Source organism: Prunus mume, linkage group LG1 (assembly GCF_029339155.1).
Source record: "Prunus mume cultivar Tortuosa linkage group LG1, ASM2933915v1, whole genome shotgun sequence".
In the NCBI taxonomy this organism is placed as follows: Eukaryota; Viridiplantae; Streptophyta; class Magnoliopsida; order Rosales; family Rosaceae; genus Prunus; species Prunus mume.
In genome coordinates, this window is record NC_142698.1 from 26,630,938 (window position 1) to 26,650,028 (window position 19,091).

At 36.6% G+C, this 19,091-nt stretch overlaps 3 protein-coding genes across 7 annotated transcripts; 1 reads left to right on the forward strand and 2 right to left on the reverse strand.

Annotated features, from left to right (window-relative positions):
• Positions 1-225: 225 nt before the first annotated feature.
• LOC103324655 (ethylene-responsive transcription factor RAP2-7) lies at positions 226-4,215 on the forward strand. Its single transcript, XM_008226752.3, is given in 11 exon segments — positions 226-1,213; positions 1,394-1,419; positions 1,549-1,579; positions 1,707-1,794; positions 1,891-2,036; positions 2,268-2,312; positions 2,425-2,528; positions 2,673-2,797; positions 3,122-3,235; positions 3,883-3,943; positions 3,946-4,215. Coding segments are annotated over 11 exon segments (1,389 nt in total). The 5' UTR covers positions 226-695; the 3' UTR covers positions 4,077-4,215.
• A 5,346-nt stretch (positions 4,216-9,561) lies between these two features.
• LOC148921463 (uncharacterized) lies at positions 9,562-13,782 on the reverse strand. Of its 5 annotated transcripts, XM_089045149.1 has the most exons (3): positions 10,337-13,782; positions 10,003-10,048; positions 9,562-9,873 (listed from the first exon to the last, which is right to left on the reverse strand). In XM_089045149.1, the coding sequence occupies exon 1, from the start codon at positions 13,780-13,782 to the stop codon at positions 12,910-12,912; it is 873 nt and encodes a 290-aa protein (XP_088901275.1). In that variant the 3' UTR covers positions 9,562-9,873; positions 10,003-10,048; positions 10,337-12,909. The 5 variants fall into 5 exon arrangements, with proteins under 5 accessions (XP_088901275.1, XP_088901265.1, XP_088901276.1 ...); XM_089045139.1 differs by having other exon boundaries at positions 9,562-10,617; positions 10,701-13,782; XM_089045150.1 differs by lacking the exon at positions 10,003-10,048.
• A 12-nt stretch (positions 13,783-13,794) lies between these two features.
• Positions 13,795-14,733, reverse strand: LOC103324856 (uncharacterized). Its single transcript, XM_089045153.1, has one exon. The coding sequence runs from the start codon at positions 14,731-14,733 to the stop codon at positions 13,798-13,800; it is 936 nt and encodes a 311-aa protein (XP_088901279.1). The 3' UTR covers positions 13,795-13,797.
• Between the last annotated feature and the right edge of the window lie 4,358 nt (positions 14,734-19,091).

Genomic DNA, 19,091 nt, shown 5'->3' on the forward strand with positions numbered 1-19,091 from the left:
AAATGACACATGGTAAAATGTTAAATTATATAATTTTACCGTATACATGAAGTCGGCAACGGTCAATGGGTAGTGGTTAAAAACTTATAGACGGGTGTTCCCATGTATGAGACACCGGTAACTAGAAAAAAAAATCTCTTGGCAATACCAAAATGACTGGTGACCGACGAAACCGGTTGAGAGAGAACGAGAAATGTTTAAATATATATTCCCGTCCGCTTAAAATGGGTCTGAAATGTTCCCTCACGCGTCCTATCACCTCTCTCTCTCTCTCTCTCTCTGAAAGCCTATTATATTCCATGACTCTATGAGTCTCCTAGTTTATGGTTATGGCATCACAACACACACATATTAAACGACGCCGTTGAGGTTTCCATTCTCAGCCTCCCATCGCCGCCGACTATATCAGTAATGCAATTTATTAACTCATTAGCTTAGGCAAACGCCGCCGTTCCCACTTCCTTTCTCTTTTTTACTATCTCCGGCGATCGCCGACGCACCCGTTTGAACTCTTTCTAAAATTCCAAGTTTGAGCTCCGATCATGTGCTTCTCGGTGTTTTGTACTAGTGTCTGATTCGGTCGATCTCCACCGTCCGATTAGAGCCGGCGATCGACGGTCAGCTGACTGAGCTGAAAAGTCTAGAACCGGAGCTGAATTTAGAGGGACTAAAATTTATATTAAGAGAGCTGAGCTATGCTGGATCTTAATCTGAACGTCGTCGGTTCTGACCCAAACGACGTCGAGTCATGTGGCACCCAAATGGACGAGTCGGGGACGTCGAACTCGTCCGTGGTCAATGCCGACGCATCCAGCACCAACGACGACTCGTGCTCCACACGCGCCGCCAGATACGACGCCGTCACGACCTTCAACTTCGATATTCTCAAGGTCAGGGGCGGAGAAGATGAAGAAGACGATGTCGTCGTGACTAAGGAGCTGTTCCCGGTCACCGGGGCCCTGAGCAATTGGCCCGGCCAGGGGCAGTCGTCAGCGTCGTCGTCTTTGGTGAGGAAGAACTTGATGGAGCTTGGGTTCGATCATGGCGGGTCCGGAGAGGTCAGGTTGGTTCAACAGAAACAACAGCAACCAGCCGCACCGCCACCACAGCAACAGCAGGTGAAGAAGAGCAGAAGAGGGCCGAGGTCTCGGAGCTCTCAGTATAGAGGGGTCACCTTCTATAGAAGAACTGGTAGATGGGAATCTCATATTTGGTTAGTCCAATTTTGATTTCCTTAATATGGTTCTATTGGGTTTAATGTTTCGTTACTTGGATTTGCTTATTTTAATGTTGTTTCTTTTGGGTTGAGTTTGAATTGCAATTATGCAAATGCATCTGTTTCATATAGTATTAATCCGATTTACTAATTATTTTTAATTTTTGCTGGGTGCAGGGATTGCGGGAAACAAGTGTATTTGGGTATGTGTTTATGACCTTTCCAATTTGATTAGCTTGGATTTAGTTATAGTAATTATTGAGGCAATTATTTGTCATGCTTTTCTATTTGGAAAGTTTTTGATGAAAATTTAAGTGTTGGGTTTGACATAGGTGGATTTGACACTGCTCATGCTGCGGCTAGGTAAAAAGCCTTCTTCATATTTTTTTGCTTGGATTTCGTACTGTTTGTGAATTTAGATAATTAGTCATTGTGGTTACTACTGTATGTATTTTTATTAGTATTCTTAAATTGGGTTTGCTGAATTTAGAGCCTACGATCGAGCTGCTATTAAGTTCAGAGGAGTTGATGCTGATATCAATTACAACCTCAGTGATTATGAGGAGGATTTGAAACAGGTAGGATAATGCACTTGTTTCTTGATGAACCTATGTCTGCTTAATTTCATATGCTGAGTGGAATCATATTTTGATCTATTTGTAATGAATGAGCAGATGAAGAATTTGACCAAGGAAGAATTTGTGCACATACTACGGAGGCAGAGCACTGGTTTCTCGAGGGGGAGCTCGAGATATAGAGGGGTTACGCTGCACAAATGTGGCCGATGGGAAGCTCGAATGGGGCAGTTCCTTGGCAAAAAGTGAGGAATTATTTTATGGAATTTTGAATTTCTTACAGTAGGTTTCGGTTTAGACTTTATATGATCAGAGGTTGTCAATTTGAACTGAGAATTAATTTCGGATTAATTCTCAATCAGTCGTTGTCTTCTCTTTTCCTTGTAAAAAAAAAAAAAAGTCCAAGTGCCTATTTCAAAGAAAAAAAATTGTGGGGACGGTCGTTTCATCATGGAGGTTACAATGCTTGCATGCAGGTATATATATCTTGGGCTATTCGACAGTGAAGTAGAAGCTGCAAGGTCCTAATGTCATGAATTACACTCTACCTGACTGAATTTATTACCCTGAATTCTCAACCTCATTAGGCTTCCATCCAACACATCTCTCCCTTTTGATTTTTCTGGAAATTAGGGCTTATGACAAGGCAGCAATCAAATGTAATGGAAGGGAAGCAGTCACCAACTTTGAGCCAAGCACATATGAAGGGGAGATGATATCTGAGGCTGGTAATGAAGGTACGATTTCACAAATATCACTATCTCTTGAGGTAGTTCAAATGCATCTCCTGTTTTCAAGGCAGGTGGTTTACTAATTAGAAAATTTTCAAGAAATTTGTCTTCGTAGAATTGTGTTTATATATTTTTTTCTCCCTGATGCAGATGGCGATCACAATCTTGATCTGAATTTGGGGATATCTCCCCCTTCATTTGGCAATTGTCAAAAGGAAGTCGAGGGGCATCTTCAATTCCATTCCGGCCCTTATGATGGGCACAATGGAAAGAGGGTACTTAAAATTATTTTGATATATATCAGTTCCAGTAGATAGTTTTATCTTGAGATGCCCCATCTTCAAGGTTTTCCTCAATTTTTTGGATGGAAGGTTTAAGGTTTCAGATGGCTTCAAACACTAATATTTCCTGTTGCCTCTCTTAATATCTCTGAAAGTAAAAGAGTACTTCTGCTGTAGTTCATTTGTTTTTGCTAGCTGCCAAAACAAAATTAATGCGTTTTAATTTTTGGAACACTTTCGCTTATTTTAGGCACATAATGATGAAACATGTCACGCATGTCTTGGTGCTAAAACTAAACATCCTCTCTGACTTTGCAGATGGAGCACAATGTAAATGCAACGATGAGCGATCCACCTTTCAAAGGGCTAGTAATGACATCACAGCACCCACCATTGTGGAATGGTGTATATCCTAGTTACTTTTCCAATCAGGTGAATTTAAATGCTTTGTCTATAAATGATATAACTTACGTTTAATTGTATTCATTATATGACTTTGTTTTATTCCTCTGACCATAATGGTACCATTTTTGCAATAACCATCATAGCTCGACTTATCTGAAAAATCCCATATTGGTAACTGAATATAATTAATGAAGTTGCCACATAACCTAACTTTGTAACTAAATTTAACTCAGGTTAGGTGCAAACTGTATAGGTTGGGTTGGGAGACTTTGTATTCTGTTTTCTATGTTGTCAATTGTGGATAGTAGATGTTGGGAAAACAAGAAGTTATAAAGTAACGTTTAATAATGTGGTAAGACTTGGTCCTTTTTTAAGTGCTTGTAGTTTTCGTAGTTTATACACTATCAAAAACTTCTTATGACTTTAAACACTGTACTGTTGAACTGTCGCTGCTCCTATAGCGTAGTCTCTGTATTATACAATATGGTCCTATTTGCTTCTGTAATCGAATCAAACTATATTTCATGTGAAGAATGATCTATTTTTATTTTTCTTTCCAATTTAGCTTTCATTTAAGGTATGAGAGGACATTGCATTTCACACTCGGATGAAGACCTTGATTGTGTAAAATACAAGTCTTGAAACTAATAGTTTACTCTTGAATCATTTGACAGGAAAGAGCAACAGAGAAGAGAATTGCATTAGGATCTCAAGGACCCCCCAACTGGGCTTGGCAACATCATCAGGATTCTCATTTTCAGCTACCGCTCCCTCCGCTGCTGTCCACCCCTTGCAACCCTCAACCCCAACAGCCCTCAATCTCTGTTTTACTTCGCCAGCCACGGCTGCCGCCAATACTTCTCAATAGTAGAGTATCACCGAGGGAAGGCCGCACGGCCTAAATTTTCCTCCAGATTGAAGGAGCAACCATAATAACGGTGGTCTTCAGATTCTTTGTATGATTCAATTAGAGATTGATATATACACTACAACTTGATTTCTGACTCCTTTTCCTCTCATTACCACTGTTGGATATATCAGTACCCTTAAGTCTATTTGTATTTGTTCTCGGAAATATGTTATATCTAACTTGATCTCTAATGTAAAGTATCAAGTGGTAATGGTGGGATCCATCTATCTATCCAAACTACTCGTTCAGAAAGAGATGTTAATAGTGAGCTCTTTTAAGATTGTTATAGATCGAAGGTTTGTCTATTAACGCAAACAGTACGACATTTCCAGCATATAGGCCATAGTAATTGTGTATTTGGAGAAAATTTCAGTGCGACTGTAGCACCATGAATTTGTTGTCCGCTCGTGTTATAATGGATAGATTAGTAACACCATGTGACGGTTCGCCCCACAATTGACAGAGAAGTAAAAAGCCCGGCAACACAAACAATTCTAATTGCCAAAGATACCGCACCAAAAGTGTGAGGGTTTGTAGAAGTAGAGGTTAATGCATGGGACATTTTTGGTGATGGTTCTGTACATAATGCTTTGCTAGTGGCAGAGGAACAAAATCAACAGAGAAAAAAGAATTGTTTCCCATTGCTTTACAATGAAAGCAAACTTCTAACAAAAGATGACATGAAAACTCAATGCCCCTTTCTGTCGGAAGAATTGTCCTTGCATCCTTTGAAAGACCAGAATCATATACTTGTGAACTTCCCAATTATATACAATCCAGAACAATGCTTGATTATTACAAGTCGTCGGTGTAGACAAATTATAGTTAAACACGTGTCCACTTACAAAGAGGAAAGATAAGTGAATATCTGTCAAATTGTGATTTGATTGTGTGCGAGAATGAATGACTTTATTTACTATGAGTGCAAGTTGTGATTTTCTTGTAAAAATGATTCTTTACAAATTGAGGGTATGCAATCAATTTCTTTATCAATCACCATGTCCTTCTCAATCCTTTAAATCACAGCAACACAAAAATAAAAATCCTTCCACCTCACTTGATATTAGTGTGCATATAAGTAAGATTAAGATAATTAACAAGTTTTGATCATGTTACATCTTCTTCTTTTCGTTTGGTGCGATTTCGCCTTTAATGCGAATGCACTTTCACATGATCGGATTAGTACATTGCTCTCTTGAGTAGTAGCCTGTGTAAACACGCACACACTCCTATTACTCCAAATACTAACACTTGAATTTATTACATTACCACTGGAATCACACACTCACTATCCTTCCAAAGTCGCACTAAAGAAAACTTACTGTTGTCACCCTTGGCATAGAATTGGACAACATTTATGCAGTGTGTGTGAAGGAACGATTTTTCTTCAATCCTCCTATGTACTAAGCGCATAGGCAAATGTCACCATTGAATTGGTTTTCAATTGATCCAACAGCTGAGATTTGTTACCACTTGCATCTTCAATTGTGAAACGTGGTTGACTACCACTTTTTGCATATGCATTTAGTACATAGGAGGACCGTAGAAAAAAAACAAATAGAGCCACGTAGCCTTTTTTGAGGCTGTGAGTGATAGAAAAACTTTCACATTATTATATTATACGTATGGGAATGGGATCATTTCATGAATTCTTAGTTCATCTACTTTGAGTGCTTTTACATCAACGACTTGAATGATTATTATAAATGCCGCCCATAAGTGGAATCATCAGTTTAGAGAGATGGTTAGTAATGTGGTGCAAATGATAACATTCTTCTCTTTATAGTAAATTAACGATTTCACCGACAACTTTAAATAACATGTATACGCTTTTATTTATTTTTCATGCCTCTCACATTTTGTACACACTTTTTTCCCACTGAAATTAAAGGCTTGAGAACTAAAGATTAATATTCAACCGCTTGTTTACATTATAAAAGTACAATGGTATGATAGAAACCCTTGAGCATCCACAATTTCCATGTTCAGAAAGTGACGTAAGGCTTTCTCTATTTTGTTTGGTTCTTTAATGGTGTTATATTATTAATAGGGAAAATATTTAGTTCATTCTCTCGAAATTATCATACTTACAGATAAATTATAACTTTACGTGCATACATAATTTATAAAAAAAAATTACATATGTATATATATCAAACTATAATTTATAAAATATAAATAAAAATACTATTAAGTTGTGTATATTCTCTGGTTTATATTTAATCATGAGAAGACACAGAAAATTGACTATTAAAGCATGTGATCTGTATTTAATCTCAACTACCACAACTCCAGGAACAGTTTTTGGATTTGTTATCATGAAAACAACTTGGTAGAAAACAAGCACAGCTGCAGTGCACAAGTCAACATACTATGTACAAAGCAATAATAATAATAATAATATTATTATTATTATTATTACATATTGTATTTTATACTTTGCGTTGGAAACCCTGTCTCCACTTGTACAAGATAAGTGGAGGCTTTATCTCCCTCTCCCTCACAGCCACCAAAATTAGATCCCAAAATCCATTTGCTAATTTGATTTGTTTGCATAATTTTGATATTTGTTTGTTAATTCATCCTTCTGTACTGGCTATTTCTGTAGGGTTCTATACTAAGTGAGTGTGAGTGAAGCAGATTTCACGTATCCCTCTAACTAACTCTTTAAAGAGAAAAGATAATTTAAAAAAAAACTTCAAATTTACATCTTATGTAAGCATGAGGACTATCACAAAGGGCTCATAGTTTCAATAGCTAATCATATATATATATATATATATATATAGTAATTCTTCTAGCGGACGTTAATACATTATTACCGTGCAGACGTTATTGTAAACAGAAAAGAAAATGTAGATGAGTAGTAGAAAATATATGACGTTGTGATATAAGAATTTGAAAATTATCCTTTTACTCTATCATGTGTTTACATGCCACCACAAAGGGAGTTTAGCACGGGGAGGTTGAACTTTAATAAATAGTAGGGGTGGACACGGTTCGGGTTAGACAGATTTTTGCCCCAAATTAGAACCGATTCGGTACTATTCATCCAATTGATTGATTCGGTTTTAAGTAAAAATTTTAAAAACTATCTGGTTCAGTTGAACCAGTTCCGATCCGATTTGGTTTTAAACCGGATTATAAAAATTTAATACAATTCTCAACTAAAATATTATTATTATTACTTAAAAATTAACAAATTATTCAATTTCATATAAAAATAAATATTAAAGTTAGAAAAGAGAGATATTTTGAAATTGAACTTGGAAAAATATTAGTTTTTTTTTTGGGTGAAATTAAAAATATATTGAAATTATATATTTTTCAATTTGACCGGTTGATTCGGCCCATCCTGTTTTTGAAGACATGGAACCGGATCCAAAATCGATCCGATTTGGTTTTTGATCGGTTGCTGACTTTTTGGTCAACTCAATTTTTTTTCGAGTTTGGTTTGGTGCAATTTGGCTCGGATTTCCGGTTCGCCGGTTTAAGTGCCCACCCCTAATAAATAGTGTGGCCACACATCACTTAATTTGTTTGGGAACATGTGAAAAATACACTAAAAAGGTGGGGCACAAAAGTGGCGAAACAATTGTTTTGTTTTAGGAAGTTGACACTCTGAAATAGTTATTATACACTCTTTACGAACAATTTTCAATACCAACTTCTCTATGAAAGTGAGAATAAAAAAATAAGAACTAAATCTATAATGACTATTTTGGGATGCCAACAATAGTTTCCTTTTTAAATTTATAAACACTAAATGGTTATTTTCAATTTCGTACCTTAAACTCTCACCCATAAAACATGTTAGCACTCGTAGTTTCAGGTAGCATTGAAAACATGCATTACGGTTGAAAATTCAGGATAATGACAGAATTTTTTTTTAATTTTTTTTTATAGCTTTCTTTATTAGATGAAAGATTGGGCTGAGTAGTAGGACCACATAGGAGGATAGATGTCAATGATAAAGTTAAGAAAGACATGGTGGGCCTAAGCCCAATTGGATTCTTCAGAACCCTGTGGTCTCTCTCCTATTGTCTTGTCACACCTAAATTTGGTTGATTCCAAATTGTGGGTTAGGTTTCATACTTTGATTTGATGCTACAATTTAGGGCTCTTCTGTAAAGGTGGTTGGGTTCTCAGTTAGGTCACACGGTGAATCTTAAATAAACATTAAAGAATTTGTGGCAGCGAATGAGTGAGACACCCCAACTGGTGATGTTATGGTGGGCCCACCAGTAGCCCAAATTTGTCGGCAACCTAGTAGTGATGGATGGATGGATGGGTGAGATTTCACTTTTCAAAAGGCCCACCAGTGTAAATGCTAATAATAATAGTGTCTTGTAGTGACTTCTTGTTGTGACCTCTTTTAAGGAGACAAAAGCTTTCAAAAGCATGAGTAATTATAGAGGGTGCTAAGCTAACAATACTGTTCAGGAATAGTTTGGCCACCTGTCATTCTTAATTTGTTGCCAAACGGACTGGATTTTGTGATGTAACAGGTGTCAGCAATCTGGATATCAACGCACACCCACAACAGTACAATTTGTTATATATATTTTTTAGAACCTTCAATATTAAGAGGCGATCCAGAGACTACACGAATGCTAGAACTCGAACTTCAGACACTATGATCTAGAACTCGAACTTCAGACTTTTTCTGAAAGGATTATTTGCTCCAAACCGGTGGTTCCTTTGCGAACTGTACAACTTTTGATTGCCAAAAAATAGGCATTAGCATAGCACCATGCAGTAGAGATATAGATGGTTAATGTTGCAAGGTTTTGCAGTAGAGAAATATTGGAAACTGAGCACAGTGGCCTAACGCAACAAAAAGCAATTGCTTCTTCATAATTCACAGCTTCATGCCGGACTCACCAAGTACCATCAGAACTTATTTTCATGGTTTGTTGGGGAGGCATAGTAGGATCCAAAGTTGTCATTTAAATTAAATACTTCCACAAGAAATAAAAAAGAAAGCATCTACAAATCAAATGGAAATGGGAAATGGATGAATACCGATTCGATATTATATACGAACTGTCAACTACGCTGCCCAAACACCAAAAAAGTCACCCGTTATATGCTTGGGAAATATGACAGCATCCCAGCAACGAACTGCTTCATTTTAACATGAAGCAGATATCAATATTTCCTGTTTTCTAAAATAATGATCAACATAATCTGCCAGGTACGAAAACAAATAACAGATCACTGGGTGGGAAACACAGCAACTTCTACAGATCAAACCCACATCATGCCCTCCTTTACACCCAAAAAAGGAAAGAACGCAGACACTGATGGATAAACAATTCTATTCAAAATAGTAGCTTCAAGCTTTTCTTCCTCTTTTCTTTTTCAGAAAATACAAAAAAAAGTAAAACATCATTAACATTACCATACCGCCTGATATAGCACACACCCCACACTCAGAATATTATTGCACGAAATAATTTTTAATTCCAATCACTTTTCTGTTTTAAACTTTGCAAAGACGGTACAAAAAGAAATGTAGAAGGAAAAAAAAAAGGTTGTAAATTCATTAATATCCATTTTGACATGTTAAACAGTTAGCGCGGTATAAACTCCCCAAAAGGGTCAGATTTCATCCATTTAGTTGTGAGAGCAGCAATCAAATACCAGTACAGCAGGGAGTTGAATAATCATCATCTGGATGATCAGCCGGTCCAAATTGACCATACACAGCACCCTGCAATACAAGCTTCACATCAAGCATTTATCACCCCACCTGCAAATGCATACAAAGTAGAAGCCCAACTCAGTACAAGAAAATGCACATACCAGTAATTCACTCCAACTTAAATCTAGCAAAGGGAAAGAGGGTGTGGGGACCCAAAGGCCAGGCATTCTTACTTACTTTAAGTGAATTGGCACAGTGGCACTTCTAGAAACAGAACCGAAGTCTTGCATGACACAGAGGTTTGTTCAATGCACGAAACATGGTAACTATAATGTCTAAATCAAAGGAATATAACATTTATGTTCTTCTAGAGGGGGAGAAGAGGCTGGGGAAGAATACAAGCAGCATTTATTTGGAATTGAAAACAAAAAGAGGAGAAAGCAGATGCACTAACAATAGCCCAGCAGGCAATAATAGATCCATGCTTCTCCCATATATGGCCATGCTAACAAACTAGAAAAATTAAAATATGTACACATACAAAATACCTAAACAAGAAATTCATCCTTACCAGCAGGATGACAGACCCCAAAAGTTACGGGAGTTTGACCCTATGTGAGGCTGCCGAGGCTAAGGCCAGTTATGAGTCAGTCCCATCGCATCCTTGAGTACAAGGTCACACAACCACACAGCCCTCGATTCCTTTTGAACATTCCCCAACCATGTAAAGCTATCATTTTGCAATATTACATACCATATGCTCTGTTATACAGATCACCAGAACTGGGCATCCCAAATGCCTGAGGTTTATATGCATTTCTCAACAAAGAGGAAGTATCATACAAATGATTCCTTGAGAAACAGGTAATGAAATTAGCACTTAAACGCAGATGCATTAGAAAAATGCAAATTAAAATGTATTGTATATAACCAACCAGCCAGAGAGTCAAACTCCTGATCCATTCTCTCATGAAAGTAAAGCCTGGTGGTGGTGCCCTGCTTGGCACAGAGAATCCAGGAGGAGCACAAATTTGAGCCCTTGAAACTGCCAAAAGCTTTTAATAATGGCTAGAAACAAACAAAGTATGAAAAAACAACCCCCAGGGCAGCAAAGAAAAGAAGCGAAAACCCATTAAGAAAACTGAAACTAATAATAATCACTATGAGATCACAATAAACAAGAACTTTAAGCACATAATTGAAAATTAATTACGGTCATGAACCTATTAGATAATTCAAACTACAGGAAACAAAAATAAAAAAGATCAACACCAACCATAAAATCATTTCCATCATTAAACAATTTCTCACCAATGTCTAACAAATAGAATGATCTGGCAACTATATCCAACAATACAACATACAATAAATAAGCGGCCCATATAATCCCCCAAAAAAACACTTTCACACAGACGAATAGCAGAAGGGTCTCAGGAGTATGGTTATGTGACCTTGGAGAGCAGATGATGCAAGGAATCAATTTTTTTTTTTCAAATCTTGCGTGCGTGCAACAAAATGTGGGGCACTGAAAAAAAATGCATGCCGCTAAACATCAAGAAAGAACATAAACAAATTCCTATTACGACCAATGGAAGGCAGCAAATATAACAAAGATAGGTATCAGCAGAAGAAGAAAGAGTAACATAAAGCCAGACAGTACTAACAGAAAAGCTAGTTAGAAGAAAAAGTTAAATGATTGCTGCCATGATTTCAGGGTCTTCAAAAGAGCTAGATGAGAAAACGTTTCCAATTCCAAGATTCTCCAAACCTAAATCTCTATTTTGGTTATTAGAAAACTGCCCAACGACATTCAGATATGACTGTACATCGAATGCTTGATTTTTAGAATCCTCCTGTCTTGCAAAAGGGGATCTGGACTGATTGTTAATTTGTACTTTCCAAGGACTTGACATTTTGAGAGCTACAGCCAGGCAGTCTATCAGTTTCACCCAATAATTTCGAAAAATGCTGAGGTGACGCTATTGAGTCATCCCAAGTGTCAAAGTCCAGTGGTAAATATTTTTGGATTATGCTACTCTCTCCCTTGTCAACAGCAGCACTGAAATCAGCATTAGCTGCATCATCCAGGAAACTTCCACTGTGCTTCCCTGGGACTTCATTTGGAAGCAGAAAGGAATGCTCCAACGGCCTCTCTGAACCAGAAGATCTGCTTACCAAGTTCTCAGGGTAACCATTAGATGTTACTGAAACACTGGAAGAAGATAGAAGTGAACTGTCCCTCATTTTGTTATCAACAAATAGACGATCAGCATTTGAATAACTTTCCTTTCTCTTGATAAAGGTACAAAAGTGTCCCCTGATCCGGACCCATATATATAACACCTTCATGGTTGTCAAAGGTGTAGCAATTTCAAATTTCATTGTCCACATATGCATATTAACTCCAAAAAAGCAGGTTCGACTTTATCTTTGGACAATAAATTAACTATCAACTCTATTGTTGATGCATCTGCAGAGAAACCCTTCTCCACCATTTGTTGAATAAGTACCATCTGCTTCTGCTGCTAAAGATCATGCTACATTCGTCTAAGAGTATGCTTTTGTTTGATATGCTGTAAGTTTTGCTTTGGCCCGTGGATGTCTTCTTTAATTTCCTTCTCTTATTCAAAAAACACAAAGACAAAAACACTAACAGATAGCATGGGGATTATTAATAATTTATATTCACATGTTAATTTCTCATTCTAATCATTAACGCTTACGCTAGTAAGTTACCAGAAACCTTCATATGATATACATGCGGTGAAGGGAATTATAGTTTTTGTAGGAGAGAAGTTAGAGAAAAAGTAATGTGTTATAACTTATAACTAAAATCATACAAGAACCCTTCAATCCCTAATAAATGGAAACGCATAGCTGCATGGGGTTACCCTGCAATTGCGCCTCTGCATCAGTGGACAGAGGATTGTATGGGATCTTTTTTGTAACAGAGCTTCTCATAGTAAATAATAAAATACAACGGAAATTCCATTAAAAAGAATTAATACCAGAAATTCCGGATGCAAGTGAGGAGGCATATTCACCTCGTGCCATACACACAACCACTGTAATATCTTCATGGTCGTCAAAGGTGCAGCAGTTTCAAATTTCATTGTCCATATATGCTTATTGCTTTCAGAAAGATTACTTTATTAACGGCAACAACGCAGGATCCACTTCATCTTTTGACAGTAAATGAACTATCAACTCCGTTGTTGATGCATCTGCAGAGAAACCCTTATCCACCATTTGTTGAATAAGTACCATGGCCCTTGATGTCTCATTATTATTGATAAAACCTTGGATAATTGTGTTATAGGTGTAAGCATTTGGAGAACAGCCTTTCTCTTCCATTTGGATAAGCAAATTTTCTGCTTCACTTGTTAGGCCCGCGATACAGAGTCCATTAATCATTATAGTGTATGTCCTCACATTAGGTTCAAGTCCTTTTGATGATAAACCACAAAAGAGATCCCTTGCAGATTCAATATTTCCAGCTATGCACAAACCTTCAACAAGAATACTGTAAATCACAATATTAATATCCAACTTCTTCGCTTCCATCTCTCCAAACAATTGCATTGCTCTAGAAAGTTGTTGGTTTTTACACAGGCCATCCAGTAAAATAGAAAAAGTCTGAACATCTGGAAGCTGGCCACAAGCTTGCATCTCGGAGAACCACTTTTGGGCATCCTGTATTCTACCTGCTTTGCCAAAACCATCCAGAAGAGTGTTATAGGTAACAGTATCTGCAACTAGTCCCTTATGAGACATATCCAGAAAAAGCATCATGGCCTCATCAATCTTTTTATGCTTACAATATCCATTTATCAATGTGCTGTAACTAACAACATCAACCATGGAGCCCTTGCTAAGCATTAGTTCAAAGACCTTTTTCGCTTTGTCCATTCTTCCTCGCAAACAGTAACCATCCATTAGTGAATTGTACGTAACCGTACCAGGTTCAATACCTCTTTGAATCATCATTTCAACCACACCTTCTGCTTCCACGACCATCCCCTCCTTACAAATTCAGTCTACCAAGATGCTGAATGTGAACACATTTGGAAAGATATTTTTACTCATCATTTCATTCAACAACCTTGTAGCTTCTTTCCACTCGCCTAATTTGCAAACTCCATTCATCGAAGAGTTATAGGTAATGACATCTGGGGCAATACCCTTGCTCATCATTTCTGAGAAGACGTTAAATGCATCATCCACTAGTGTATCCTTACAAAGATTGTCGATGATTGTGTTATAGACAATTAGGCTAGGCTTGCAAGCTCCTTCCTCCATCTTCCTAAGCAACTGAATAACAGCACAATTGTAACCTTTCATGCAAAAGCCCTTTACTAGCGTGCCAGAAGTAACCACTTTAGGCTGACAATTACCTCCCCTCATCATCTTGTGGAGAAGGGTTGCCGCCTCCGCTACTCTATTCTCAAGAAGAAAGCCGTTGATTAGAGTGGTGAAGGTAAAGACATCTGGTTCAAGACCAAGTATGAAAAATTTTCCCAATACAGATAAACCAAACCGCATTTGGTTTAGACGACAACAACAATTTATGAGAATGTTTAGAGTATAAACATCAGGTCCAATTCCCGAAACATCCATTTGGTTATACAAGGAGATGACGGCTGAATAACGTTTCAATTTCGCAACTTGACCCAATATTTGATTGAAACGAACAACTGAAGGCCGAGGATGCATTTGAAGCATTCTATCAAACACATTGAAAGCATCCTCAACAGTTGTGATTTTGGGTGAGTTTCTCACTGGCTGCTCTAGTTGGGTTCTTGTAGATTTGATTGGTTTAGAAGGTTGAGAGTGAAGGAAAGCAAAGTAATCGTTGGCGAAAACAACAAGAGTGGAGTTAGAGTGAAGACAAGGCATACCTCTCCATCTCCTGCTGGTGCAATAAGAAGAAGAAAAAGCAGCTATATTCCGCATCATCATCTTCAGCATCTCTCGAATAATAGCACTGACACTGAGTAAGAAAATGTGCAAAACTAGCCTTTATTTAAACACTCTAAAATTCTAAACGAACTTCATTCAAACACGCTTTTTGATATCTTCTATTTGTTTGAGTGTGCACAGAACAGCCTTCTCCATTCCATGGCTTTGGAATTGAACCATCCGCTTTCGGGTCCCCTTCTAATTATTTAGGCTTAATTACATCGACACCCCTGAAATTTTTGTCAAATCTCACTTTGTCCTTCAAACTCGAAATCACCCAGTTTCATTCCTTGATCGAGGTTTGGTGACCCACTTTGCCTGCTCCTGTCAACTCCATTTAAAAATATGTTAACTTTGATGATGTGGCAAATGTGTTTTTATAATTTCGTACACATGAATCATTATCCATGAATTAAGTGGGTGACGTGGCAAGTAGAGCCCACCTCCACATAAGAATATTTAAAATCTATTAAAAAAAAGAAATTTAAAATAAATAACAAAAAAAACTCAGCCCCAAGCCACCCCTTCCGACACCAATCCCTTTTTGGACCAATTCCGACACCAATCCCTAGCCCCACTGCTCAGATTCATTGCAACTCAAAGCCCCAAGCCACCCCTCCTCTCTCTCTCTCTGTCTCTCTCTTTCTGCAAATTGAAAAATTACAAATTTATAAATAAACCCGATCAGACATGTATTTATAAAAAGCACTATTTAAACATAGAAACACACCAAAATCAACCCAAAAGTCAACTTTTTGGGTGTGTTTATAAATGGGTTTTGAGTGTGTGTAATGATGAGTTTTGGGTGTGTTTATAAAGTGTTTTGGGTGTTGGATTTTTTTATAATTTCAACCTCCATTTTGGGTGTTTTAGTGAAACTCCCTAATCAACAGATTGAAAAGAAAAAATATATATATTTCAAACACTGTTGCGGTGGTAATGGGGTTTGGGATGACGATGATGTGGAGAGGAGAGAGAGAGAGAGTGTGTGTGAGATAGATAGCCAGTGTAATGCGGTTCTAATTATTTATTTATTTTTTGACAAAAAGAAAAAGAGTATTTATTTATTATTACTATAAAATACTATTAACCTTTACGTTAAGGTTTTCCCAAATATTTGCATACGTCAAGGTTTTAACTAAGGCAAGAAAAGGTTTACTTCTTTCAATACATCTTAATTTCATGCCCTTCTTAGGATCATTGAGCATGGCAACTGCATCTTTTGCATTCACGTATTAAGGGCAAATGTGGTAAATGAGCTTTTGTTTTCTAAATGATATCATGCACCATACTAGTTACTGTTAAGAGTATTGTCACACGTTGAAAAGTTAAGAGACATATATGTGGCAGTGTTTTATTACTACCCATTAATTTTTCATAAAAAATTGTATAGTTAGCGTTTCCTTGTACTGTGAATGTCAAATATGCATTTCTGTGCAAAAGATAAATAGGAGATATACATAGACTAGCTAAGTATGATTGGGCTTGTGAGTGTTTTCTTGTTTAGTATGAGCTCTTGCTTATTTTATTCAGAATATTTTTTTAGAGAATATTATTGATCGGGGTCAAGTTCATGTCTCTAAAGATTTTGTTTCAAATTAATAAACTTTCCTTCGTAACGTTGGTTTTATCTCAAAACAAGAGAAATACATGTAACTTGATAGTAATACTTGGCACATACTTGTCATGGTAGTTAATAGATAACTTAGATAATGACTCTAATTAGCCACTAACAACACATCACTTCTCACTATCAGGGCCAAAATTACCATCTGCACTCTCTACATTTTGATACTTGTACAAGCTAGCACAACTAAATACACATTCTCTAGCTTACCATTATTTATATTGTCTGGCAGCCATCTTGTGACCTTTTGAATCAAATTAATCACAGTTGTGCCTAAATAAAACGAAATCCCAATGATCAACGCAGTCATGGCGGTCGATGTGCTTCGGAATGACACCGGAAATTCTTGATAAAACAATGCAACTTGTCCCGGATAATGAAATGCCTCTCCAACACCTACCAAAATTAACCGTGGGAAAAGCCACAAGGCCAACATGGGGACAACTTGCACCAAGCTGGTCTTGGAGGTGGCGGGTTTTTGCTATTTTAAGCCTTTTTGACTCCACTAATGCTAAAAACCATGCCGAGAAAATTTAACGGTGAGAAACCTGCACATATATATATTATATTTTTTGGTTGACTCATGAGGGGATTCGAATTTCGACTTTTTCCGGCATTAAAAAGAAAACACCACTAGATTACAAACTAGAAAAATTATTTTCTTTCGATGACAGAGGGATGAATGGGGGATCATATGCCCCAAGAGATGACAACTAGGCAACAAAGTCTACACAAATAATGAGACTTTGTAAAGCATTATAGTTAAAGCATTTGGTGCAATTTATTTTTCTCTCAGTATTCAAATGGAAAAAGAAATTAAAAAAAAAGTTGCTCTCTACACAATTGTGCTCCATGATGAACACACTACCATTTTGACTGCACTATATCTAATATCTCTAGTGCTAGCTCCTCCTCTTGACCAATCAATTTACATTGGTGATCATCAGGACCACTGCCTGCTCTAGGATGTCAACCATTGATCATAGATTAGACTTAAGTTTTTGTCCTTCATTAGGTACATTATTAACTTGGATGCATTATTCTACCTAAATGGTTTAGTGAACAAATAAACATCAACATCTTATCAAAAAGAAATCTAAATGGCTTAGATGTTAGACGATCACTGGATCTCAAAAATTTAAACTGCTACGAAAGTAGTCAATAACGATAAGGCATACGAGAGAAGGAAATATCAAAGCGCACAAAAAGCAATTGCTTCTTCATAATTCACAGCTTCATGTTGGACTCACCAAGCACCATCACAACTTCTTTTCATGGTTTGTTGGGGAGGCATAGTAATAGTAGGATCCATCCAAAGTTGTCATTTAAATTAAATACTTCCACAAGAAATGAAAAGAAAGCATCTACAAATCAAATGGAAATGGGAAATGGAGGAATACCGATTCGATATTGTATACGTGATAGAGGTGAATCTACACTATTGCCTATAAATCAGGAAATCAACCCTTGATTACTGTATACACGTTTTCTTTTTGTAATTTCAAAGTCTTTATTCTCTCCTGATTTCCTGTAATTGTTTTCTCCAAGGCCTTTATTCTTTCTTGTAACTATGTACTCCTGCTGTGCTGCAACCCATAAAATATTAGACCTAGAAGGGTTTTTCTCTAAAATGCGTAGATGTGATGGGTTATTTTAATTTATTGTTGGTTCAATAAATGTTATGGCTTATATTTGAAAAGCTCTAGTTATAAATATATAATATATTTAGTTAGCAACAAGGTCTACAAGTTTTAAAAAAACATAACTTGCATCTCAAATTCTCATTCCCATAGGCCATCTCCAATCCATATCCAAATGGGGCTAAACCCAAATTTCTCCCTTTCAAAATACAAGTATTCATGTATTGCCTGAACTCAAATAGTTTTTTTTCCCCAATCATGCATACTCATAATTTAAGTCCATAACTTTATTAAATTGTTTAAAAAAGGTTAACCCCTTTTTTTTTTCTCGTTAATTTTTCTTGATAGTATTTTTGTTTCAACCTTCGTGAATTAATTTTCTGAAGATTTTAACCTAAAAAAATCCAAAATTCAAAATATAATATAATTTCACTTAAAAAAAAATTACAACAACATTTTATTTCATAGACTTTAATGAAGATTTATAGAGTTTGAGATGTGTTTTGGGGTTAGATCTGATTTATAATATTTTATTTATTCATTTTAGTTGTTGGATTTTAATTTTAGCCGTTGGATCATTTGTTTTGTTGTTGTTGATCAAGTCACTTTTTAATCACAGTCGTTGGATTAAACTAGCCATTACATTTGAAATAAATAAAAAATCAATTTGTTGTTGATCAAGTCACTTTTTAATCACGTCATCAACTTTCCCTTCAAGTAGCTGACATGGCTGGCCCACCTCCTCAGTTTCTCTTGCTTTCCTTCATGTGCTGCAAGTTGCCTTCAATTTGAGGCCCACAAATTTCTGCCCGGACTGGAAAGCTGGCCAAATACTACCCCCCAAAAAAAGAAAACATGTAAAGTATGAGAATGAAGAAGATGATGTGCTTGAAATGATATGAAAAGTATGAGAATGAAAGGAGATTGATGAAATTGAACAAAGGAAAAATAAATTGAGAAATAGAAAAATTATTTTTGGTAGATTAATTGAGAAATAGGTGGATATTTATAGAGTTTGGAGTGAGTTTTGGGGTTGGATTTGATTTATATTAATTTAAAATATTATTTTGACCATTAGATTTAAATTTCAGCCGTTGGAT

Coding starts and splice junctions, on each gene's coding strand:
- LOC148921463 (XM_089045139.1), bottom strand. CDS start 13,782: ATGGTCGTGGAAGCAGAAGGTGTGGTTGAAATGATGATTCAAAGAGGT.
- LOC103324856 (XM_089045153.1), bottom strand. CDS start 14,733: ATGCTGAAGATGATGATGCGGAATATAGCTGCTTTTTCTTCTTCTTAT.